At 43.2% G+C, this 27,490-nt stretch overlaps 1 protein-coding gene and 1 long non-coding RNA gene across 6 annotated transcripts in view; both read right to left on the reverse strand.

Annotated features, from left to right (window-relative positions):
- RAPGEF6 (Rap guanine nucleotide exchange factor 6) overlaps positions 1-27,490 on the reverse strand; it is a 119,041-nt gene that overhangs the window by 51,411 nt on the left and 40,140 nt on the right. For 4 of the 5 annotated variants that reach the window (XM_017834605.1, XM_017834603.1, XM_017834604.1 and 1 more), the window contains exons 1-2: positions 26,903-26,968; positions 21,202-21,345 (exon numbers count right to left, since the gene is read on the reverse strand). In XM_017834605.1, coding sequence (XP_017690094.1) covers positions 21,202-21,345; positions 26,903-26,911 — 153 coding nt within the window. In that variant the 5' untranslated portion in view covers positions 26,912-26,968. Of the gene's footprint in view, positions 1-21,201; positions 21,346-26,902; positions 26,969-27,490 lie in introns of those variants that run through there. The other variant, XM_017834606.1, reaches the window with a different exon arrangement.
- Positions 36-1,860, reverse strand: LOC108507026. Its single transcript, XR_001877943.1, has 2 exons — positions 1,810-1,860; positions 36-740 (listed from the first exon to the last, which is right to left on the reverse strand). It is a non-coding gene; the product is annotated as an uncharacterized LOC108507026 (long non-coding RNA).

The following is a 27,490-nucleotide window of genomic DNA, read 5'->3' on the forward strand; positions in this document are numbered from 1 at the left end:
CTTAAAACAAACAAAGTCTAGGAGGAAATAAATGAACAGATAGGTATTTATTTGCATATTAAGAGCCAATTTCCCATAAAAACAATACTTCAGGAAAAGGCTTTTTCTGTTGAAAAGCAGTACGATGTGTACTTGGCCCTTAACTTTAACATATTATGCACTAGACTATAAGAAATTCCACATTTTCTAGAGTAAATGGCCACACAGCTCAAACTAAACCATTTTTATCTTAATAAACTCTCAAGCAAAAAGTGTGGTTAAAATGTTTCATGGAAGGTATCCTGGAAGCTGTTACAGAAAAGAGAATTGAAACTTTTATCTAAGTGTAAGAAAAATCGTCATGTCAGTCCAAGCCTTCACTCTCCAAGTGCTCAGGGATCAGAGTACTGAGGAGCCAAGGGGCTGTGCTCCTACAAATATCATGGAGAATCAAGGCAATCCTTCTGAGCAGAGGACGGAGGGGGAAAAGATCAGAAAACACGGGATAGGAGAGACCATAAATACTCTGAGGAGCTGGCTGAAACTCCAAAAACTCAAAAGAGGGCTAAATCATGCAACCCAAAGTTCACAGGAGGGGAGAGAAGCATCAGGAGCCAGGAGAGGAGCTCAGGGGGGCAATCCCCCAGAGTGATGACAGGGTGCTCCACAAGGCTGGAAGCTGGGCTGGAAGCTCCAGGTATGAACAGAGAGAGACTGGAGGGAGATGCAAGGCCAAGGAGAAGGGAAAGGCGTTGTCAAAACTGACAGAAAAAAAGAAAGCAAAGGATCAGTTACTCTATTTCCACTGAAAACATTTAGAATTCACCCTACCAGGGCCACTTTCCACAGAAGTGCGTTAGCAAAGACAAGGCTGACATCGAATCCAATCAAGGACACACTATCAAAGCTCTGCTTTTCTTCTAAGGAGCTGAAAATAAACCTTTAATTGCATGAAGGTTTCAACTTAAGATCCTGGAGATCAAACTGATGCCCTTTGGAACCAGAAGATGACGTTACACTGATTTTAGTTATGGATAACCAGAACTTGCATCACGTCCCTCTGAGACAACACCAGAAATAGAAAAGGGACTGAAAAATGACTCCAAGTCTTCTGCACTAACCCAAACACAAACTTCTACAGAGCAAATGTATCTTGTTATTATGCCTCACATTATTAGATTTTATCTAAACAGCAGAAAGAGAAGAGCACAGAAGCCTAGAGAAAATAAATTACTGTCTACTGCTGTAAGATAAGTTTAACATGCACCTGGGATTTTGAATGAAACTGTTTCCCTTCACAAAAAAACATTTTAGAAGCTTAAATGTTAATTCAAAAACTCTTATTTTCTATAAAAAGCACATTATCTCAAAAAGCATCCCTTTTAAATATCCTCTATAGAAACATTATCCAGTCATTCTGTACTTTCCCCATCAGACCCTCCTGTTTCACAAACAGGGTAACTGTGGATACATTCTAGGCTTGGAAAATTGTTAGGATGTGCATAAAATTTCTATTACAGAAGAATCATATACATCTAAATCATTAAGTTTAAAGCTCTCTTTTATAATGACTTCACAGTGCAGCTACAGTAAAGAGTCCAATACCACAAAGTGCATCACAGACAATTTAACAGAGAAAGTTATGATCAGAATTACAAAGATGATCAGAATCTTGCTGAGATACTTGTGAATTATTTAATTTTTTTGCTTTAAAACACTGCAGTGGTATCACAGGAGTTTAGTTCAGTGTAAGTTGAATGTCTCTTGTCCTCACAAACACAACCAGCCTATGGAAGTAGATCTCCACAAACCCGATGCAAAGTCCTCTACCTTCCCTCATCCTCTTCCAGAGTCACAGTGGCTTGACAGCTGGCACTGCTTTGATCACTGTTCCCCACACTCCTGGCTGCTTATCACCCTCCCCACGTTCCCTCACGGATGCCTGCATCTATTTATCTCATCTCCCACAGTCTATCATTCCAGAAAGGACACAGTCCCCAGGGCAGGGACCACCCCTTACGACGAGCAGTTCTGCCCCTGTGCTGGTTCCTCCAGACACAACTGACAGAGAACAACCATCATCTTCCTGCAAAGGAGATGCTGATCTCTCCCAGACACATTTCCAAGGATCAGCACAGTTTTGAGAAACACATTGACCTCCACGAGGGCACTGCAGAAATTCACCACGCTCACCGTTCTCTCCTCAGTTCAGCCTCCTTTTGGCAGCTCCTGATGCAGGAGACTAGATTGCACTGATCACTTTACACAGGTCTACTCTGTCTTTTTACCTTCAGAAGCCAAAGGCCACGGAGTCTCTGGGGGATGAGGGGTGGGTGCAGCACCACCCAGTGTGCGCTGTGCAAACTGGTGTGGACACCCCTTGTGCTTGGAGAACATCTTCCCAGTGCCCACGGAGCTCCTGAAGCTTCTCCTCCTCCACAGTCACACCAGTTAACCTCCCCAGGCTAAGGTTAACCTTCAGAAGTGTTCTCCTTCATGTACCTTCATGAAAGCTTACCTTTATGATTAGTCATAAGAAATATGACTTCATCTTGCTCTGATTCAATACATGGATCATCACACTGTCACATCCAGAACAGCTGTAATTACAACTGAGTCAAGAGCCCATTTTCAGACTATTGCCCTACACCGGTTTAAAAGCAGCTAATTAAAACAATTCTGGGACAGATCCACATAAACTTAAGTTCTAGTTTCAAAATAGTATCTCAAAATACTTGACATTTTCAAGTTAAAAGTTATAAACTTGCATATTTAAAATTCTGACATCACTTATTTCGCTGTATTACGTATTATTATAAAACACCTGTCATAGAAACAGATTTTAGTACAAAAGTTAGCTAAAACCAAAATGGAACAAAGTCAGATCTAATTCAGCTCATCAGTGTGTTTAATCCTATGCACACTTCTCTTCAGTCACAGAACATCATGAACAGATCTCTTTAAAAGTTGGAAGGGGAGTTGCAGGAATTTTGGGGTGCTTTGTGGGGTTTTTCAGAAGGAAATAAAGATGCTTTACCTTTTGTGGGTTTGAAGGAAAAAAACTTTTAGCTATGGATTGGAATGCAAAACCCATTAACAGATTCTCATCAGCCATCAAAAAAAAAAAAAAGAAAGAAAACCCAAACCTCCCCCTCCCCAACATTTTATACCATTTCATTTATGATTAGTAACTGAGTGGTTAAATGGCTTGGGTGGTGGGGCAGCAATCTGCTGGGTATTGTCCACAGAGCTGACACAGGGGTCAAAAAATCTTTTTTATATTATTATTTTACCCCTGTCAAGCTCTTATTCGAGCACATGGTTTCTTTTTTGTGGTTTCTCACTTCAGCCCAAACTCTATGGAAAGCGCAATCCCAGCTGAAGCACCAAGGTGACTAAGCATTCCTTAAGCAGTATTACAACATTCAAACCTCCTTAATAAGGGCAGTGCAGGTAAGCCAAGCTTAAGTAAACTCAGCCTTTCATAATTAATGTCTGCAGAGTAGGAAGGGGAAAAAAAGAGAGCCATGGATGATGCTACAGAGGCCAGGATTTGCCAGCAGAACTCCAAGGTGAGGAGCCACAATTACTGCCTGAGGACACAGAGCCCACCCACCCCGCAAGACCACGAGTACCTGCAGCTCCACTTCACCCGACAACAGGCTGGACTCAGCACATGGAACAGGCAAATGCAGCCACCCCAACTCCCAGGTATTGCCACGCTGGCTTTGGCAGCCACACAGGGACACCCCAAACCCAGCACCGCTGTCACCACACACACTGCGAGCTGCCGTTCACACATTATCAGACACCAAAACCAGAGGGGGAAACCATCCTGGATGGGGCTCCCACACGCCCAGCTGGCTTCTCCCTGCGCCCTTCCACACTGGCATGCCACTGAGACTCTAAACTTTTTGGGATCAAAGTCAAGAGCAAACCTCCCGCTCCAAAGTCAGTGCTGCATCTCACACTGCCCACAGCACAAGGGTTTTGCCCACTGCCTCCAAACCCTCACGGCTTCCACATGCCAGAAAGTTGCCCAGTCTTTATTCTAGCCTTCAGATATAAACTAATAATAAATAATAATTAAAAAAAGGAATATATGCCTGGCCTCAGGTTTGTAAGGCAATTCCCATGTCTTAGGTAACTACTTCTTGGGGTTAGCCTTACTAAAACACCAGGAACTCAGCTGAGCACACCATACAGTGAGAGTCTGATAAATAGTGTATTTTTTAATTTCTTTAAAGGCTTTTATCTCAAAAGGTGGGTTTGCTCGAACGTTCTAGCTTTCATTAGCTCCTTTGAAAGAAACACCCTTCCCTCCCCAGTTTCACAGAAATACTGCATTCTCAGACACACAAAATAATTTGGGTCCTTTAAAGCTAATTGTAATTACATAGTTCAGCTAAATAATTAACCAATTCCACGCTGCTGCACAAAGGAAACAAGCAGTACAGCTTCACACAGCTTGGAAATTAGAACATCAGTGGGTTTGTATACCAATATTTTCAAGTTAGCAAAATATGCCAGCAGTTATAAAAATGTTACACTTCAATAATACTCGTCTCACATTTATAGGCTAAAGAGCAAGCTTTACACATCTCATGAGCAAATGGCATTTTTTATACTTGCTGTTAAATTTGCAAGCTATTCATGCATAAAACAATTCCACAATTTCAAGGTCCTCCCTTCCTGTTTAGAAATGATTCCACAAGAATAGTTCATGCACAGCCAGGATTCCAGCATCTCCAACCCAGCGTGCTGCTGGGATGAGAAGGGAACACTCAGACAGCACCAGGGCTGTCAATACATGTCACAGAAATGCAGCACAGACAAAATCTTACTTACTTTGGAGGCCCAGGGCTGCAGACAGTTGGCGTAACATCGAACAAGAAAAGCCATTTCTTAGGCTGGGGGAAAAAAAGTTTCCTTTCTCAAATAAAAGCCACAGGGGGGTTAAAAAAAAAAAAAAAAAAAAAAAAAGAGAGAGAAAAACCCCTTCTGCTTTCTCTTTAAAAATCATAAACCAAAGCAGCAAATGTACATATATGCAACTTCTCAGGCTTGGATTTCACACTGAATTCGATTACAGCTTCCACTAGATCTGAGGAGTTTTCAGTATTGCAGGGAGTTAGCAGCAGCAGCAATTCCTATAAAAATGTTCCAGTTTTAACAAGCACATAAATTCAAATCAAAATGTTTCCTAGCTTTTCAAATACAAATGTCCATACGTTCCCTCAGGCAAGAGGCATGCACCCAAAAAGTGCTGCTAAAACTGAATTAATTCAGAAATGGATTAGAACTGCAGGTTAAAGCAACAATACATTGAAAGGCGAGATATGAATTCTTCAAATTTCTTTTTTTCTCTTCTAAAATGCATTTACAAGTGGCTTATCTTCGGGTCCACTTTTCAGAAACTTCATATTCGTATTGTAGATGAAATTTTGCGAAGGTTCTTCAGCATCTTAGGCAATTCAGGAATCCCACATCCTGGATATTAAAGTTTCTTCTTTATAGTCTTGTCCATCATAACTGCAAAAATTGAATTAGCGTCCGGACCGTAGCTCCAGGATATCTGCTCTAACAGGTTTGCACTGTGGAATGCATTAAAAGCCTCTGCAATACAAACCCTTTCCTCTTTTGCCCCCCCCTTCTTTTTTTTTTTTTAATGCAGTTTACAACTCTGCAGTGTTGCTCAGTATTCTAATGCCTCAGTCAGATAGCACGGCTAATCCACGCCTAGCTTTGCCAATTAAAACATTTCTGTAATGCCCAACAAAACAGGACGTCCATGGCTACAGCAAGGCTGACTGCCCGAGTCCTAATTCCTACTATCTTTGCTTTGCTTCTCAGCAGCTCCCTCAGGAGAAGCTCCCATCGATTGGATGCTCCGCAGCAAGATGAAATATCTAATAAGGAGGAAAGAGAGTGGGAGGGGAACGGAGCTAAAAGGATGACATCACCTGTATAGAAAGCCTTTAGAAACTGCATTAGATCAATTGGCTACTGGATCTGCAGATGCAGCCAACAGAGCATCTTTACTGACCTAATATAAACACACATATCAGTACAACAACTGCTCAGCAAACACCCCGCTCCACAGCAGCTTTTATACCATTTTAGCATCTATTCATGGATGTGCTGGAACTCTGATTATTCTTCTTTTTCTAAATCATTTTTTTTTTCAAAATTAATCACATGCATCTACTAACACTTTCAGCAGCATTTAGGTGGATTATTTCTTATCTTTGCACCCAAATCTAGAAATAATTAAAATAAATATCTGCGGCTATTCACACGCACACACAGATACACACCCATCATCACCCATCATCATTTCTGCTTTTATGTATGTGTGTCACACAAGAGCCTCAATATTTTTATCTCATCCTATACACTCATTAGGAGATTTTTGTCTAAAATAAGAAGTCAATTTCTTACTGAAAGGTGATGTTTATAATCCTCATAATTTTAAGGGCTTTCAAAGCGTGTTTAAAACTTTTGGTGGGTGGGGGTTTTTTCCTCCCTCAATCAAGACCGATTATGTCTCTAACCCCAACTGCCTTAATTCTGCAGTAGTCAATAATCTCTTTTTGCAACTAAAAACTGATATATTTGCAAGGAGCTTAGTGTCTTGGATGGCAGCCCAGCGTGCTGGAGAGCTGCTCCAAGGAAGCACGTCCGAGATCCCACACCTTTGAGCCGGGTCCTCCGCGATGCTTTCCGTTCCTAGAAGGCAAATGACTTCTGCTACTGCACAGGGGAGGAAAGGAGGGAGGGGGCAGGGAGGGGGACAGAGGCTCTGATAAAGCCATTATTTTGTCCTCTGGATCATTTACTTCATCCACAAGAAGGTGCACTCACTGTTCCCGTGTTCCCCCCTCTTTGGAAAGAATTTCCATCGCCGTACATCGCATTATTCCCAGTTTGCATCACACTCTAGGGTACTTCCCCAAAATAAAACTATCCCGGGATGGCCACGCTTCCCATGCTGCCAAGGGGTCCCTGGTGGCAGTGAGGGCCAAAAATCCTTTTTTTTGGTTTGCTTGCTTGCTTATTTTTGAATTGAATCAGGCAGTTTGAGGCAATCCACAGAAAGCTCTTTTCCATCTACTGTGCCAAGGGACATGTGGAAGAAGATTCTCACATTTTTGAAGCCAAGTTGTACCAACAGGACACCACTCTCCATCTCAAACCAGCAGCTCCTCAGCAGTCATCCAAGAATTGAATTCTTCCCAAATAATCATAGAATCATAGAATATCCTGAGTTGAAAGAGACCCATGAGGATCATCAAGTCCAACAGTTATGATGGGAACTGCACCTTAACTAAGAAAGACCTTACCCTGGAGCCTTCCAAAACTGTCTTAAAAGAAAAAAATTGGCATCAATGTCTGAATTTACTCAACCTCTATCAGACAACAAAAATAATATGCAGCAAGGGTCCATAAACAGTACTGGGTTTAATTTGTATTTAAACATAAAGGACAATCTGAACTTAATTCCTGAGCTTGCAAAATTTGCAAACACAAAGTCTGATTTTTAAAAGCTGAAAGCATTTTAATTAGAGTTTTACAATGCACTACAGAGCTATACAAATAGCTGTTTCTCTTACTGTTTTTTCAGTACTGAACAACAGGCTGGATATGTCACTTCATCTTACACATGACTGTATTGTGCCTTTTCTAATAATTCGTTAAATTGTATTTAAAAGCACCTTAAACATCCTTAATGCTACAGAGATAAATCTTCAGCAGCAATGAACACCCAAATACTTTTATGCTGTGCTACCTATATTATAATTAGCATGATCACCATTTACCTCAAGGAGAAGAGAAAACCCACCCAGCCAAAGGAACCCTCTCCCTGCCTGCCCCCGATAGCTGTCGGGGCACATCTCCCCCTCCCTCTGCATTGTGCAGCAAACCCAACCCACCGCACATTTTGGCACGGATGCCATATTTTACAAGTACTGTAAACACCAGCTCAATAATGGGAACAAAATTCTATTTCCTTCTAGTTTTTGCCTTTAAGTGCAGATGACATCATCCCTGTGGCCGTGCCGCCAATGAGCGCGCCGGGGGTCCCGGGGGGCTGCAGCGCAGCCCTGCCCGCCCAGCCCCGGGCGGGGGGAAAACCTGACCTACTTCCACACCCCGGCTTTTGGGGCATCCCCCCCCCCTTTCTGCTTTCATCCCTTTCTTTATTTATTTTAACACATGCCTCTCTGCAGCCCCAGCTCCCTGCAGCACAAGGCTGTGTTTTTATAAATCGTCTGTTTAATGACAAATCTCAAAACCGGAACAACTCTGAGATGAAAAAAAAAATCTGATACAAAGGCTTTGTAGTGATCACAATCAAAATACTTGTGAAGGGCTGCAGCACTGAGCAGAATCACAGTCAGAAAATCTCCAGTCACATTTTAAGGCAGAATCCAAGTTTTCAGAGAATCTTAGGGAAAAAGCAGTCTCAATCGCTGAATTAAAGGTGGTCTTTGTTCCTTAACACTGATTTATTTCCATGCTGAAATACCACTCCATACATTTCTCTGCATCGTTCCCTTTATCCTCCCATAATGCTACCTGAATCCTCCTGATTGTTAACCAAATCTGCCCATTCTAATTGTCTAAGAAGAGTAAGTCACTGAAAAATGGGATGTTTTTAAAACGATAGTAAGGCCTTCCATAATTTAAAGGCTAATTTAAAGGCTAATTTAAAGGCATGTTCAGTTCAGCAGGATTAGAGCCCTCTCTCATTTAAGGACACCACAAATGCAAGTCCTGCACAGGCAGGGAAAACCCACAGCCCCCAGCAGAAGGTACCCCAGGAACAGCATGACTTGATCAATGAGAGGGAGAAAAGCCCTTTGTGCAGGGCCAGCGGGGAGGAGGGTGATGGTCTCAAAGCATCGTGGCCCTGGCTGATGAGACAGGAGCCAGCCAGCCGAGGGGCCTGGGTCTGCAGGCTGGGCTTGAGGACTCCTGTCCTTTTGTCCTCAGAGCCAGGCGGCTGCTGACGCACCGTCCCTGCCACGCTGTCCCCGCAGTGCTCAGCCACGAGCAGACACCTTCCCTTGCCACCCCCATTTTAGTCCAGCACCTCCAGTCACATCCCGACTCCAAGCCCATGGTGGGGGCTGGGGAAGGCAACTGGCTGCTCAGGAAGTGATCTGTCACCGCACACACTCGGGCAAAGATGTTTCAGGCTAAAATAATTCATTTTAATACAGTTTTGTGAGCGGGAATTGCCCAATGCAGCAGTATAATGCAGAAATATTTTAGCATTAAGGGCACCTTCATCGAGAGGTTATTTCCATAGATCTGAGTACTTTAAATCTCTTTGGACAGGCAGGCAATGGGGAATTAGGGGTTCAGGAGGCAGAGCCAGCTGCAGCCCCTGCCATGCTGGCACAGCTCGCTGGATTCGGTGTCACTGCCATGCTGCTCCCAGTTCTCCCCACCACTGAACTTAAACACCATAAATGATTCACAGTACTGTCGTGGCAGGGATAAAGAAAAGAGAATACAACCCTCCACCCTGTTCCTGACCCTTTTAGGAAGAGGAGGCAGGGAAAAGCAGCACCCCGGCCTCCCCTTCCCCTCCAGGGTGACATTCCGTGGTGCCATCACATCCCTACGTACATCACTTTCCACAGCAGCTCTCGCTAACAGGCTGCAGAAAAATCCTACCCAAAGATCTGTAGGACTCATAAGTAGTATGAAAACACGATCCATCCTAAGGGAAGGAGCGAGGGAGAGGAGGGGGGGAGCGGGAGAGGGAGGGCAGAGACTGTCATCATCCCTGAAGTGATGTAAGCTTCTAAATATAGCACCAGCAACACAGGAGGAACAATAAAAAGGCACCATGGATTGGATTTCTCCGTCGCTTTCGCACTACCCCGACCATCTTTTTTCAGCTGCCGCGTTAAGCAGGGAAAGGTCATCTCCTACTTGCAGCGATTCAGATTTATATGGTGTATAATACTTTCTTAAACATGTTTATAAATTGCAGCTCTCCCCTGCAGCTCTGTCTCGGCACACACGCTCTGCAGAGCCGGGCAGAGCATGATCCGCATGGCAAACAGGGATAGCAGTGGGGGGGAAGGGGGAAGCCCCCTCTGCTACAGACTCAAAGTTCCTTGCTAGGGTTTGAGCCGAGCTGATTCACACCATGCTCCTCCCTTCCTGCTTGCCATCTCATTTCGGCACAGGGTGGGGAAGTCTGGGAAGGTATGCAACCCAAAAATCCCTGGTGATGAAAAGGTAGGGATATCAACCACATAGGGTCAGTTTGTGGGATTGAATCCACCCAGAGACACTGAAAGGACGAAATCTTTAATATCCCACGGCAAAATTTTCCAAACACATTCAGAGTTTTGCTCACTAAACACACCCTCAATCTAATCTCAAAACTGACATCACAGCCCAAACCTAACACAGATCTGGCCGTGATTTCCTCATCTGCCACCAGCCTGGGAAGCCAGGAATACACAAAGCCTACCAAGATACACATCTTCTCATCCCCCAAAAGTTGATATGAAAGCCAATACAAAATACCACTTTTTGTTCCCCCATTTATTAAAATGTTAAATCTCAAGTTAAACCGAACAGATTAAGACTATTTAGGACATAAAGTACCAGCACACCTCTCACAAGAAAAAAGGTCTCTGATTAAATGACCTTGAGAATAACGCATTAAGTTCACAGAAGATGTTAAAAAAAAAAATCATTAAAATGCCACTTCCAATATTTCTTCTGTCTTTTTTCTTGAGGATTAACACTAAACTGGACACCTGCAAGCAGGAAGTGGGGAGGGATCTGACTCCTCCTACCAAATTTCAAAATTCCTCTCTAAGCAAGGGTGACTTTGAACAGTCCACTCTCATTAGCGGTCAGTGCATCCAGCTTGAAGAGCATATGTGACACGAGTACCATCACAGGCACGGCATCTCATGGACACTGCTGTCCCAGGAATAGTCCTGTGTCTGGGAGGAGTCCTACCTTGTGTCTGGGAGGAGTCCTACCCTGACAGACTTGCCTGGGCTTGGGCATAACTTCATGCTCAGACAGCTCTGCTGTCCCTGGACCCAGGCTGGGACCAGCCCGGTTCAGTATCAGAGTGAACAGGGATAACGGGGTGGGTGAGGCACTCAGGGTCTCCAGATCCCAAGATGTGGATGCCCAGATCAGCCATGCTGGGGAAGCACAGCACAGACCCTAAAGCAGCTCTGCAGGGCTCCCCTCATCAGGTGGAGCATCACAGTGCCCTGATGCCCAAACTTTCTCATTTTCGCATACAATCCAACCTTATGACCTTTAAAAATGGAAAGCTGACTATGCTCTGAGAAATTTTTCCCCACCATCATTTGGGGTCCCTTCCTCCACTGAGGGCAAAACAGCAGGAAAAGCCCAGCTATTCTCACCTAGTGAGAACTGATCTTAACAGATAAACCAAGGGGGTGAGCGTGATGCCATACCTGCACACCACGATGACAAACCACAACTGCTAACCAGACTTGAAAGAAAACAAAACCAAAATAATACAGCCAACACAAGCATCGTGGCTACATTACCTCAAACTAAAAACTTCATCATATGAGAACAAGACTTAATACTCAGTGATAGAATGCAACTCTGCCTTGCAAGAACAAAGTAAGGATCAATGAGGAATTAAGACAGAGCGATGGTATTCAGTCAAGTATTTTATCTGTCAGACATATCCCTATTAAGGATGCCACATATCAAATATAAAACTACAAATGCTGTTAAATGTCATTAGATAGCAATCAGTTCTATGCCAAAACCAAAGATACTCTTCTAGCTATTCTCTTGTACAGGCAGTTGTTTCCATGCCAGGTTTTTCCAAGGAAAACAGGGCACCCAAATGCTTGCATTATGTGCTGACATTTTCTGATGGTGATTTTTATTGGAAACTGCTCAGGATATTCCCAGTCTCTAAGTTGGTCCATGAGGCTTACAAAGAACATGTCTAAGTTGATGTGATTTTCCATATTCTAACTCAGAAATCCATTTTACCTTGAAAACAAAGTTGAAGACAACACCATCACAGCCCTTTGAAGAAGTCCTTCAGCATTATATCATATTCAATCCAACAACTCCAACTTACAACCTTACAATGTTAACATAAAAAAACAACCCTTCACACGACTACTTCTCTCTAAGGCAGGAGAAACCTAAACCCAAGTGAAAGGTTGAGTTGGCTACAAATGAGAATACAACCAGGCTGCTCCTCTTGAGTAGAGCATATTGGACAGAAACAGTCCAGATGGAAGACAGGAAATAAAAACCAGCTCCAAGCACGCCACCATCTCCCTGCACGCAGGCAACCAGCTTGCTGGCTGCTGCCCTGTCGGCTTCCTGCAAGAAGCCACCCAATATGTCATTTCAAGAGACTGAAACAATGTTAAAAACAAGGATCTGACAAAGAGCTGCAACTCAAACACGAGGTTTTTAAGTCTCCAAGAAGACTGAAACCCCTCTCCTCAGTACAGAGCACAGTTCTACCACCAACCCCCGAGCGACGCAGTTACGAGCACTGGGCAAAACCCCCACGCATCTGTCTCAGCCTAGTTTGCCTAAGAGGCTGCTCATAAAGAATTAATGGCTTTGGAACTGCCACCCAGCCCCTCAGGGTCCATCAAAACAGAGATTAACTCCCTGATAATGCTATATAAAAGATTTTCTCAGACATCTTCCAAGGAACTGAGTTAATTTCTACCACAGTGTAAATTTGTCTGTGTGGTAAAAGGAGGAGGAAGGAACAGATAACTGGCTGTTGTGTGGAGAGCACAGTAATAAGGACTTGAATTCTTGCTTGTTGGGGTGGTAATTTGCAAAATATTTAGAAGTTTCGAAAGGTTCTTCTGCCACAAGCTGGCACAAAAGTACATCCCTCCCACAGCACTGCCAGCACCAGCTCAGGTCAAGGGCTGAGCAGCTCTCCAGTTTGATGCCAGTTAATGGTGTCAGATGATTCCTCTGCGAAGGACAGACTGTGCTCAGGATCTGCTTCCAAACAGTTCCAGGCTTCCTGGTGAAAAGTGTTCAGTTGTACAAACACTGATGTGTTTGGACTGCAAGTAGGAAATAAATGTAAAAATATCCGCAAGTTTTTCTTGAATTATCACAAACAAGTGCAGTTCTGCTGCTCTGCTGAGCAGGAGGAGGAAAACACACAAACCTGCTGCAGGACAATGCTGGGGTCAGGGGGTCCATCATCACCCCAGCACACGAGGGGAGAGCAGCTGTACAACTTAGTGCTCATCTTACTCGAGATGGAGAAAGGTTTAAAGATACAGTCTGTGAGACAGGAATCATGGAACAGGCTGGGAGGGACCTTAAAGCTCATCTTGTTCCAACCTTTCTGCCAAGGGCAGGGACACTTTCCACTAGACCAGGTTCCTCCAAGCCCTGTCCAACCTGGCCTTGAAGAGCAGGAAAGATGGGTAATCAGCTGTATTAGCAACCTCCCAGTGCAGCTCTCCCTAACAGCAACTCAGGACCTTGTTCCAGGACCGAAGCCTCAGCCTGGCAGGGCAGGACAGTGTGTGTCCATCTGTCCTGCAGCAGAATGATGTCACATCCCAACATGGTGGCATCACCCACCACCACAGGCTCTCCCACAGGCCACGGGAAGGGCTGTACTCTACAGCCAGCAGCCAGATTTCAGTAAATACAGGTGCCTGCTTAAAATAAATCCCCCCTAGTTTCAGTCTGATGTAGTTTCATTTGTGCATCACTCTGAAATGCCGTTACACAGCTGCACATGTCACCTCCAAACTGAGGTGATTCCTGTAATTCACAGTTTATATTTAACCTGCTTGTCAAGCTTGTAAAGTCTTCAGGGAAACTCCCAAAAGTAAGTTTTGAAAACCGACTCTAAGTTTACAGATAAACTGAAGTTGACATGCTGCATTACGCTGTTAGTTTAAAAAAAATAAAATTTTCATCTGAAAAACCCAGGTTTTCACCAAAGGGCAGTATTTTCGTATTTTGTATGCAGCCTATTGAAGTCATTACTCGTTGGAAACTGCAGACGCTCATTAATTGGTTTGGGAAACACCAGTGGCCTATGGAAATTCCTTGGAAGATTTTTAATGCACGGCACACTTTGAGGATTGGTGTTTTGCTAATGACCACCATAACCAGCGGCAGACTTTCAAGGAGCCCTTGACAGTAACACTGCTGACAAAACGAGCAGACAAAATCAATATGTAAAATAAAATATGAGCGAACGTGCATTTGGCAATTCTCCCCTGGCTCCCAAAAGCAGAGGGAAGAGCCCAAGGGCAGCTCAGCAGAGCAGGGCGAGCTCAGGATGCCGAGCACAGGTTCCCATGATGGATGCCAGCAGGACCCTGCCAGAGGTTGTTTCCAGCTCCACCAGTGAAGCAGTAGAATCACAGAATTATTAAGGCTGGGGAAGACCTCTGAGATCATCGAGTTCAACTGCCAGTGCAGCACCACCACAACATTCACCATTAAGCCATGTCCTCAAGTGCCATATCCACATGTTTTTTGAACACTTCCAGGGATGGTGACTCCACCACTGCCCTGGGCAGTCTATTCCAGTGCTTTATAACTCTTTCCATGAAGAAATTTTCCCTAACATCCAATCTAAATTTTGCCTGGTGCAACCTGGTTTCCTCTCACCCCATCACTTGTTACCTGGAAGAAGAGACCAATCCTCACCTGGCTATGAGCTCCTATTAGACAGCTGTAGAGAGTGAGAAGGTCCCCCCTGAGCCTCCTTTTGTCCAGGCTGAGCCCCCCAAGCTGCTCCTCAGCCTTGTGCTCTGGACCCTTCCCCAGCTGTCTGGCCTGGGAAAGACACCTCTACACCATTCATGCTTAAGCACTACCTAATTCACTGGCTCTTCCCCCACCCACAAAGCCCAGCCTAACAGTGATTTCCCCCCCCAGAAAGGCAGGGGTTCCATCCCTGTGCCCCTCCTCTCCCCGGCAGACGGGGCGGATGCTGCACCCGCACCCACAGCAAACCCACAGGGCCCACGCAGGAAGTGAACGCGCTGCAGACACGGCTCCTTCTGATCACAGGGGCAAGAAAACACTGAAAAGGGCAGGAGTTCAGTGGAGCTGCAGCCAGTGTCAGCACCCAAGGGGTCCTGTCCTGCAGGGTGCCTGGCTAATGGAGGCACAGAGCTGCTCCTGAGCCCGGGCGGGCTGGGATCACACCAGGCCACACAAAACTAGAGATGGAGACTATGAAAAACCTGCTGTTGGACAAACAAGCTCAGGAAGAAGGAACCTGCAGTATCTCATTGCATTACACGCCACCTCCAGACAGATATGGATGACATCAATGTCTGTGCCCTCTGAGGGCACTGCCAGACCCATGGATTTCAGCAAAACCTAAATTCACCTTCGATTCATAGAATCCCAAAATGGCTTGGGTTGGAAACGACCTTAAAGACCATTTAGTCCCAAGGTCCCTGCCACAGGCAGGGACACCTTCCACCAGCCCAGGTTGCTCCAAGCCCCATCCAACCTGGCCTTGGACACTCCCAGGGATCCAGAGGCAGCCACAGCTTCTCTGGGCAACCTGTTGCCAGGGCCTCCCCACCCTCATAGGGAAGGATTCCTTCCAAGTATCCCAATGAACCCTGCCCTCTGTCAGTGGGAAGCCATTCCCCCTTGTCCTGTCCCTCCATCCCTTCTCCAAAGTCCCTCTCCAGCTCTCCTGGAGCCCCTTTAGGCACTGGAAGGTGCTCTAAGGGCTCCATGGAGCCTTCTCCTCTCCAAGTTGAACAATCCCAACTCTCTCAGCCTGTCGTTAGTCAATGAAGTTAAAATTCTGTCGAGCACTTTTTAAAAGCATCAAAAAGAGGAAGTGTGGACATAAACTCAGTAAAAACCAATGAGCTGCAAAGAGAACCATCTTCCAGCTCAAGCAGCACTGATTTCAACCACTCACAGATCAGTCACAGCCTCGTTAAAATTAACTCATATTCCAAAAAACCAGAAGCCAGCGATGCTGTGCCCAGGTTTGGCAAGAGGCAGCTGGAGACGTGCTTTAAGTCAGTCTTAGTTGGTTTAGATCAATAAAAGGGACCATTTCAGCAAATTTACCTGCTAGTTAAAAATAGATTATAAGAGACCCACAGTGTTTCACAGCATTTAAAAAGGAAAGGATTAGTAATGGTAAAGCACCTAATGGGTTTGATCCAGCATATTGAAATGTGACTTAATTCCCTCCAATTGTGAGATCCCCCATGCTACCTCCAGCCTCTGACAGGATTACATTAAGTAATGATCAAAGAACAAGAAACCTGCCACTCAAGCAGTCTGCAGTGACAGACTTCTCTGAAGATAAATGCTTCTACAAGGCTCCAGGACAATTTTTACATGATGCAAATATTAAGATACTGCCCGTAAAATGCAATATTATAATAAATCTTTTAAACCTCATGATCCTCTTACAGGAGTTTAAAAAAAAAAAAAAAAACCTGCATCTCTAAGAAAATGGATTACTAGTAAAGTTTGGTATCAATTTCTTTATTCTGCTCTACAATGAACTAACAAGTTAAAAAATTCAGTATGTTGTCACAACTCTACAGAAATAGGCATTACATCATATGTACACTATTTTTAGAGATACAAATAATCTCCATTTTAAAAAATATCACTGAGAGAACTGTCAAAAATATATGTGGGTAATAAATATGCAGAATAACAGAATGGTTTGGGTTGGAAGAGACCTTAAAGATCATCTCACTCCAACCCCACTGCCCTGGGCAGGGACACCTTCCACTATCCCAGGTTGCTCCTGGGAGCCCTGTCCAACCTGGCCTTGGACACTCCCAGGGATGGGGAGTCCACAACCTCAGATTACTGACCACAGCCATTAATTAGAAAAAAACATTTGAGTTTACAGGTTTGAGAGTCACACAGAAATTTGTATCAAATTCTTAAACCCTGTTTGGTTTTGAACACTGCATGAATTATAAATGCAAAACTTACTATCTCAGGTTTTATTTTGTACTTGTGAAGATAAATCCTTGAACCATTTACTTTTCTATTACTTGATCCAAGATCAAAACAGCAATTTAATTTTTATAAAGCACCAGAGAACTACCATTAAACTATTTTCTTTAAAACTGTCATAAAAAAGTCATCTGCTGTTAGTCTGGCTGTAGTTTTTTAAGCACCTGCTGCATGAGCACAGAAGTTTGGGACATAGTTTAACAGAGATATCACAATTACTTTCTTCTTTTGTAATTAAAAACCACGGTTGCATTATTGATTGGGTTGAGAACTAGACTAAGAATAGAAATGACTCAGTATTTATCTCTGCTGTGATGACCCCAGCTCCTGGATGCTTATCACCACAAAGAAATGCAATCAAGCTAACAGATCAGATCTGAAGCAAGAGCAGGCAGAATTAACACCAGTGGCACATTTCTTCCTAATCTGTTCATTAGGAGCAAGAGTTTTTGCCAAATGTGTCCAGCCCCACCTTCCCTCCCCCACTCAGGACACCACTGCAGGGCTGATGTGGGAGATGCACAGTTATAAGTGACAAAAATGAAGAAGGCCAGAAATGCCCAGGGATGAAGAGATGGGATGAAATTATGGGGATGCTCAGACCTGCCCCAGGCACACAGAGCTCGGGGCTGTCACCCCCCAGACAGAGCCCCCTCCTCAGCAGCACTGCTGCTTGGGATCCTGAAAAAGGATTTGCCAAACACACATTTCTCCTCAGATCTGCCTGGCTTGCTGTGCTGCAGAAGGGAAAAAATCCCAGCACCAGCAGAACCTCAACACAACCACGGAGCAGCCTGGAGGGGCAGGAGAGCCCAGGCACCAGGAGAGCAGGGCTGGCACTGCCCACACTGGCACTGCACAGACAGAGTCACATCACTGGGGAGACAGAAACAGAAATACAGACCTGCTCGGTTTGAGGGAGCAGAGAGAGCTCTGCCAGCATGTGTTCACTGTGTTTTACTTGGAAGAAAAAAAAACAAACAATCCAACAACAAAATCCCAACAAACTTCAAAAACTTACTCTGCAGACAACCAGTGCTCTTGTGAGACAACACAGCTATGAACCACAAAAATTTAGTAAAGGCATCTAAATGGCAACTCCTTCACCAAAGAAGCCAATCAGATTATCCCTTTTTACCTTTTTAACATTAGTCCAATCAGCTGAGGGGAGGGAAGAAATTTAAGATACGAAGATATACAGTTAAACTAAGCCCTAGAACTCTCTTAATTAAGAAGCATAAAAGGAAAGAGCTTCAAGGATGGTAACAATAATTTAAAATATTATTTAAAGTATCTGCATAGAAATTTTGGGTTCATGGCCAATCAGGTCTTTCTACAGAACAAGTTCCAGCACTAACAAGCAGGGAGCTCCATGTGAGGAGTAGGTGTAAGTTCATGTCACAACCCAACAGGGGATGTTTTATAAAACATAGATTAACCTTAATCATAAATATAATCACAGTATATTTAATGTGCAGAGATTTACATTCTAAGGAGTTAACGCAGATTGCATGGATAATTCTCCTTAAAAGCAAACACAAGAAATCTTCTATTTAAGGAAATATTCTGAGCTGAGTCAAAGCAATACTGAATTTCAGTACCTATAGGATCTGAGTTTTCTTCAGAAAGCAGAAAACTACTTGTGTGTGAAAGATTAGGCATTTAAGTAAAAACTTAAATGGTGCCATGCTGAGTACTCCAGCATCAACTATGGGAGCCCAGCTGGAGTCCCTGCAGAGGCTGGAAAGCTCTGAGCCCTCCCTGAGCACACAGGGCTCACAAAAGGTCCATCAGGACACATTCAGCATCTGTCACAGAGCACTCAGCAACAGGCTGGACAGGGAAATACAACTCTGTGCTCATTCATTAGCATTATGCCAGAGAGGAAATCTGCTGCAGAGTTTGTAAACAGTTTTCGCACTCTGGCAGAAATGTTTTTGCAAGTTCCTGTCAAATGGAAGTTTCACTCAAAAACCCTCCTCCTTATCCTGCTTCCCTGCCTCTGGGAGGGGGTTGGAACTACATGATTTTTAAGGTCCCTTCCAATTCAAACCATGCTAAGATTCTGTCATTCTCTCACGGGCTACATCAATGGTTACACTACAAAACCTGTTTGTCAAGGCCTCTGGGAACCAACAGCTATGTATGAGCAGGCTTATCCAGGTACGAGTTAAACCCAGGCACAGAACTAACCATACCTCAGAAAAATTCATTATTTACCAGTTATGGAAAACTATAGGCACCTAATTTTTATTTACTTGTCACACAGGCAGCTTGGTTATCACATTTTTATTCTGAATCATCTGTTGAGTTACAAATTACTTTTTGTTACCCTGAGTACTGTGAGTATGACACTTTCCAATTAGGAGCTTACAGTCTACAAAGCAAGGACTGGTATTTCAATTCAGGCTGCTAAAAACCCAACAGCTTGCAGATTTGCTAGCAGAGAGGTGGTTGTTTACTCCTTGCCACTTAGCACTCACTCATCCAGGAAAACACTTAGCAGCATTAACAGGACTCTTCTTATATATTCCTAATTAACTGACATTAAAACAGATTTAGGAATGTGCTGTTTGATTTCCATCAAATGATGATAGATATATATATATATATACACACATTCATAGATCTGAAGAAGCCACCAGGTTTGCAACAAGCAAGTGTAGGTGCAGGCCCACGGATGCTCCACATCATTGATAACAAGGAAATAATTCAACATGAAGAAAAATAAATCCACAAGAAGAAAAATCCTAATGAGGACATCATTTGTTGACTCATCACAGTCCCTTGAATGTACCACACCAAGTCCTTGCACCAATAACTGATAGCCTCAGAAATCATTCACAAAGCTGTGTGACTTGGTCTTTCTCAGACCAAAGATGCCAAGTCCCTTGTCACGCACCCCTCCGGGCAAGCACCACAGGTGGCATCAGCTGTTCCTGGGATTCTCCTCCTCTTAGCACTGAAATCTGAGAGTTATTATCTGTGTGCTTATTGACTGTCACAAAACCAAAGAGACAGAGATAGATTCTGTCATACACAGACTGGAATTTAATTCCTAATAAAGCCTTATGCTGGCCTGCCCAGAGCATCAGGGTCCAACATCTCATTTCTTCAATAACTAATTCAATGGCTTACTAATGATAAAATCCAAAACATGTGACAGTTCTAGAAATGAGATGGCAGAGGGTGTTAAACTTCAAGCAGCATATTCTCTTCCTGTCACAGACATATTACTGCTGTGCAAGACCTAAAATCACCACCTGCAACCCAACCACTACCAACATACAGGAAAACCAGCAGTTTATATAAGTTATAAATTCCTATCTGAAGCACATATCAGATATTTTGAAGTGTATCAACTGAGAGAGGCTTTGTATCTTTTGGGGAGATGAAAAGGAAGATGGGGAAAAAGGGGAGAAATTGAAACTGACCACTCAGTGTTGGTACTTCAACATTAGTACTGGTTTTCACCTTTGATTTTCAAAGCAAATCAGTGTATCTAGAACAATTATTTTCAATTAAATAATTTGTCTAGATCAGATGTATATCCTGCCACCAAGCAGGAAGTTTGCATGTGAAGAATAATGGTAAAGAGAGAAACCTTCACATAAGCATTGTGGTTCTGAAACCACAGGGGTACAAGCCTTCAACACAGTGCAGTTTATAGTCTGAGCTGTTATTTAAGACCAGCAAATGAGCTGCTGTTACTCTTTTTGATGCTTGAACTACCACTATTCTACTTTCAAGCAAGTAAACACGACCAAGTACGACAGTATTAATGCTGTATTGAACTGCATCTGTGATTAACTCAGTTCTAAATCACAGTTCAAATTTACTAAGGAAAGAAACCTACATCCTACATCCAACAATTCCTACATCTTACCAAAAGAACTCCATGTAGAACCAAAAAAAACAAGAACGACCATTTCTCTGCCCAGCGAGCATGTTAAGCTTTATTTATAGTGCTCAACCGAAGATCCCTAAACCAAAAAAACCCAGTGTATTTTCTAACTAGTGCCTGAACTTCACCTCCACCTACGGTGTTGAAATCCAAACCACTCCACTGCTCCCCAGCAAAGAGCGGTCTCAGAAAAGACAAGCATGGACTGCTCCACTTCACCAGTTGTGCCAGCAAAAGAAGATGCCAGCAGCCAGGCAGAGCACACGATGCCAAGGAGCTGGGCAGAGCAGACTCACCGACACGTAGCTGCTGGTGTCCACGTTGTCTGTGATGGTCTGGCGCTCGCCCCGCTGGTTGATCTTCCTGTACCTCCGGCGGGACTGCCGGAGAGGGACCTCTCTTTGCAAGATGTTTTCCTCATTGTCTTTGGAGTTCTCCACCTGAAAGACACGTTCGGGTTCCTGGTTAAACATCCAGTTCTTCCATAGCGCCGAGAGCCGGTGGAGCCGTAGGAAGCTCATGGGGAAGGAGCAAACATAAGTTCAGGGCAGTTAAACCCTTCTGGGGAAAACGGCCGCGGGCGTTTCGGAGAACCTCGGCTGCAGGTCTCAGAACTGCTCATTACAATGAGCCGGAGGCCACAGTTTCCTTCCAGGAAACAGTGCTTTTGAAAAAAAAAAAAAAAAGTAAAAAAGGCCCACGTATCCTCTAAAAAATGTCACTCATCAGTAGAAACCCGTCTGCACCCACATGTATCACACAACACAAGTTACACACACTGCTCATTTCAAGTGTATCTTCAACACAGAACTCACCATTTCTCTGTGTATTTGCAACTGGCAAAGAGACTGAATTATATCCTATTTTTATTAGTGTAATTTTTAAAAGTGTAATTTTTTTTCTAGTAACAGTCACAGCTAAACAACTTTAAATATTCCAGCTTTTTATAAATAGCTGCTTCACCTATGTCATACTGCTTTCTAATCGCTTCCAGCAGATTATGAAGAAATAACTGGAACTAGGTTCATATCTTAATGTTAAATATTATTTGTGACTAAACATTAAAAATTAGGTAAATTTATCTTGTTAGCAAAAGCCAACATGAAACCTTTTATCTCACTAGTTACAATTTTTTTTTTCTATAAAAAGCAGTCTCATCCTTTCCCATTTCCTTTTGATGTTTTGGAAAAATATCTCCCAGCAGGAAGCAGAGCAGACATGCATGCAAATAGCTGCAGTGGGCAAGAAGCCTCTCTACAGTGTATTTACTATATTGAGGTTTTTACTATCCTCAATAGCTTATTTTTATTTTTTTCTGTCTCCAATTTTCACTTGAAAATCCTAAACATTAAGACTTTACTACCGGAACAGGAGAAGAACCTCTGTGTGATCTTACATAGCCCTCACTTCACATACTTGGGTAAATTATCTCAAAATTAAAATTCAAAAGGTATAAAGGAAAGAAACCCAGACAGACTTAACAGACAGGAACAGGAAAGCAACCAAACTACCTAAACCATCACAAAAGCAAGATCACATCTACTTTCTACATAATTTTTTCCAAACAGCTAAGTCTGTCTGAGGTCAGAGGAAGGTGCAAGCAGCTGGGTTTGTCTTGTAGGTTATTTTTGATTCCATAGAGAAAAAGAGACATTAACAACACAGGTTAAAGATATAACAGTTAGAAGAGTGAAGCTCACACCACAGTACTGTAGAAAAAAGAAATCAGAAAAGCCAAGTTCCCCCCGCAAGAGACAACCACACTTTTCACCAGAAAAGGTGAAACACAGGCCAGTGACCAAAGCTGTCCAGCTGCAGCACTGCTGTAAGCAAGATGGTACAAGGGAGTAAAAATACAAGGCAGGCAGGCAGAAACACAAAAAGAAATAAAAAACCCTTTTGATCAGGTCATTTAGTATCATCAAAAAATATAGTGAGATGCTCTATACAGGAGCCTTTCTTCACCCAGCATGAAATACAGATTTCTAGTTAGCAGCAATGGTACTCTCAAATTATACAGAAGGCTTCCCGAGGTCAGGAAGTTTGGTTTGGTACTCATCAAATAACCAAAATTGTGCTTGTTTAATTTTTAATGCATTATCCTTTTTTCTCTGCATTCAGTCTTATAAGATCAGAGAAACTAAAACAAGCAGTGAGCTTCTCCAACAGAAGAGACTAACCTGGACCCGAGTCTGCTGAGGAGGCTGGACAAACTCTTCCAAAACTGATGACTCTCATTATTAGGAAGCCCCAAACTAACAGGTATTTCTAAGACTCAAGTAAAACAAACACTCAGTGAAAGGGGAAATTCTTTTTCTTCCACAGTTCTAACTGAAAACTAAGAAGTGAGCATAAATAAATTATTTGTTAGCACCAAGGCAAAACAAACAAGTGCTGAAAATCGAGAAACTGAGACCACCTGCTTCCTTCAGTTAGTGCACTGCTGTTGACAAAAACAACATGAAAATCAGACACCAGGAAAGATCTCCACGCCACAGAGCTCCCAGGTGAGGACCACCAGCACCAACAGTATTTTCAGTCCAGCTGACCATCAGGTTGGGTGCCCTCACTCAGACCTGATTTCAACTGGTTAAAACTAAAAATTTCTGTTAGCAGAGAGGTGTCATCCTCCTCACTCACTCCCCAGCTGGAGGAACACTCCTACAGAGGAATTTGGGGAGAACTGGCCCAGGAGGACCCGGCTGCAACCAGGCTTCCAGGTCCGATGGAAACACTGCCCTGCAGACTGCTTCTCATTATTTCAGTTCCAGTACAGAATCATGGAATTGTTAAGGCTGGAAAAGGCCTCTAAGATCATCAAGTTCAACCATTAACCCAGCATTGCCAAGCCCACCACTAAACCATGGCCCCAAGTGCCACGTCTACATATCTGTTAAATCCCTCCAGGAATGGTGACTCCACCTGGGCAGCTGTGCCAGGGCTTGACAACCTTTCCCATGAAAAAAATTTTCCCAATATCCAACCTGACCCTCCCCTGGCACAGCCGGAGGCCGTTCCCTCTCCTCCTGTCCCTTGTTTCCTGGGAGTAGAGCCCGACCCCCCCCCCAGTTCCCCCCCTCCTGCCAGGGAGTTGCAGAGCCAGAAGGTCCCCCCTGAGCCTCCTTTTCAGGAGGATGCTCCCATATCCCCAGGTTCAGCCATGGCACTGGCTGCCACATGGAAAAATTGAGGACTGTCCCCAGTTTCACTCTGCAGCCCAAGCCAGCAGTGAAACATTTTCCACCTCTAAACCCCACACTGCTCAGATGTTACGCTCAGATCTGAAGGAAGTGAAAGCACCAAGGAACAGAAAGGACACCAAGATATGCTGCAATTCCAGGCCATTTTCTTAAGTGATAAATGGGCCTATTATTAATTCAATAGATTGCTCAGCCTCCAAAAATATGAGTTACAATGCCCATTCACACACTATCTGTTATCCTCATTAACTTAAGTTGACCACATTTTATGGCCTTTAAAATGGGTCAGTTCCCAGAGGATTCCCACTACAAAACTGATTTACATTCTAAAGTAACAGCAGAGAGGAAAAAAAAATTTAAAAAAAATCAGTCACCAGCAGGGAATGATGGTGTTCTTTAACTCCATTAAAGGAGTCAACTAATTATTTTGCTTGAAGATAAATATTCATTACGTATTAAACCTCATTATTATGTTGCAAATTAAAAACGAGAGAAAATAAAAGAACTAAGATAAATTAATAAGAATTAATCAGGGAAATGAAACTCAAGTACACCTTGTGTCAGTGCAGATCATTAGCAAGGTGCACATCACCACACTGGTGCTTTTTTCTCACCCTGTTTGAAGTACTACCCAGAAAATACAGTTAACAGCACCTTTGGCTACATTTACCTATAAAACATGAACATAAAAATAATGAAGAAATAACTCTGTACTTTTAATTCTCTGATCTTCCCACAGGAAAAATATACTGAAGTTCCAGAGAAGAATGTAAGATACTTTTAAGCATCTCTATACTCATTGACATTTAACTACAATTACAGATAATTCAAGAGATTTAAAATACAGTGAACAACTGTCTGGGCTGCACATTTGTCTCCAGGAACACCCAGCAGCTTTTGAATTTGCTGACATGGCCAATGCTGGCTTCTCCAGCTACTGTGACACTGTGTTCCTCTGAAAACACTCAGCACAGTTGTAGCTACTCAAGTTACACACACAACACTAGTTCCTCCATAAAATATTTTAATAAGTCAAGTTTCTGGTAGCACACACTTGCACAGAAGCATCTTCCTGTATTTATTTTTATTTTACAACAATGGTGATGTGACCAAAGAAGGATGTAGGTATTTCTTTAGAATTGCATATTATATTTTGCCTATGAAATATTTCACATAATCTTGCAAATGCACTTGCAGTGAGTCAGTCACCAGCCAACCTCCACTAGCCCAGGCTGCTCCAAGCCCTGTCCAACCTGGCCTTGGACACTTCCAGGGATGGGGCAGCCACAGCTTCTCTGGGAAATCATTCCAGGGCCTCCCCACCCTCACTGTAAAGAATATCTTTCTAATATCTAATAATAAATATGCCTGGGTGAGTGTTTGTCATTCTGTGCTACAAGGTGCCAGGAGTGTTGAGGTGAAAGCTCAGCTCACCCCAGACACTGCACTGAGCGCCCCAAATCCCAGGGAACACTCAGCACCCCAAACCCTGGACAGCAGCAATTTAAACAGTAACAATGCACAGCAAACTGGAGTGCCTGGGGCATTCCCATGGCATGGCTGCACACATTGTCACCCAGACAGTCCTGTGCCATCCCTCGAGGCACAAATCCCCCCCAGAACTCCAGCTTTGAGAAGAGCCTGGGTAATTGGGGATAAAATAAATGAACTGTTTCACTCCACAGGATAGAGACAGGCTTCTTGCACTCTTAACCTGCACTTCATGGCAGACTGCAACTTAAAGTGTGTGCTGCAGCAAAGAGCATATTACTGATGGTATCAGAGCCCATGAGCAGAGTCAGACTGACACTGCACAAAGGACAGCAAGTGTACTTGGTACAGGACACCACTGACATCCCCACTGGTCTGAACTGTGAGACACAAACTTTTTACAGAAGCTGAATACTCACACACTCAGTGAGTAAGAGACACTGTCAAATATTAGTTTTAATGTTACCATATCTAGATCTAAGGCAGCCAAATCAATAGCAGTCTGGAGATCTGAGACTGATTAACAGACACGTGGCTTCTCAGCACAACAAACAGTTTTGTTCCAGCTCCATTAACAACATCCAAGATGAAAGTTAAAAGAGATCTCCCCGTGTCCCCAGGCACAGTACTGGGGCACAATGTCAGGCTGCACTATGGAAAAGCAATCCTAATATTCCAGCTGCTGACAGCATGTGCACATCAACCTGGAAAGGACTGAGCTACTCTCTATAAGCAAAACTCTGTGTTATCATCTATATGTGCACCTGGCTGTATCATAAGTTTTGTGAAGAAGCAGAAGGAACCCTGGGCATTAAGGTTGGTGACAACTAAGCTGAAAACCTTTATCCTTCAAGCTTGGCTAAGCACACTCATGTTTCTTCTCCTGCCTACGAGCCTTCACACTGTGTGGCACTGCAAAGGCTTGGAGGAAGGAGGCTTTTCCTCCCAGACATGGCCACTAAAAGCAATGAAATGGGAGATGGGGGTGTAAATAAAATATTCAGGATAGAAGGCTGTCATTGCCTGACTCAGGAATGCTCAACTCAGCCGTGACTGTTAGGCTTTTGAAACTCAAGTAAGCATAATTTTAGAAAGAATGACCTAATCATCATCATCATTTACCCATCTAGATTAAATTTACATAGCTACTGCTGTTACGAGAGCAGCCATAGGTATAATTGAAATCAAGGCAATTTTGCTGCAATTTTATAGAATACTTTACAATAAGCTTTCTGCAGTAAAAGAGAAAGAATTTGCTGAAACCAGCAATAGATTTAAATACATATGAGAAAAAAATCTGTCTTACCACAATCATTTCTGAAGGCTCCAATATGATACATTCGCATCCTCGCTTTCCTCCAGACTGCTTGCCAAAACTAGAGTGGGATGGGGAAAAAGCAAACAAAAAAGAATGAGATGAACAGCCTATTTTACCTTTTCAGTAACCAAAATAATTGGCAATGGTGCACGTTGTTAAAAAAAAAAAAAAAAAGGGACAAAAAAATTGATGAAAACTATTGTGTGAAAAATTCCAACCAGATAGTATCATCATCATAATTTTTTAATTTATTCAGCACTGCTCATCATGGTCTGCCTAAATATAAAGAATGTTCTTTTGTAAAATCCATTATTACTTGCAGATACTCAAAATCACTTATAACACATTTCAGTTCTGACAAGAAAACACTAGTAAATTTTAATTAAACATTAAATAGGCTTTGTAAAAACAAATATACGCAAATTCCAAGGACTCCAAAATACTACTTTGCATGCAGCACTTTTAACGAGAGTTCCCTCAACTCCACAGTCACCTCCTCATCCTCTCAGGAAAGGGAAGGACAGAGAATCTCTTCTCTAACATTGTGCCTTAACTTGTGACCTCTGCCTTTGTGTT

This window comes from Lepidothrix coronata, unplaced genomic scaffold (genome assembly GCF_001604755.1).
Source record: "Lepidothrix coronata isolate B3197 unplaced genomic scaffold, Lepidothrix_coronata-1.0 Scaffold236, whole genome shotgun sequence".
In the NCBI taxonomy this organism is placed as follows: domain Eukaryota; kingdom Metazoa; phylum Chordata; class Aves; order Passeriformes; family Pipridae; genus Lepidothrix; species Lepidothrix coronata.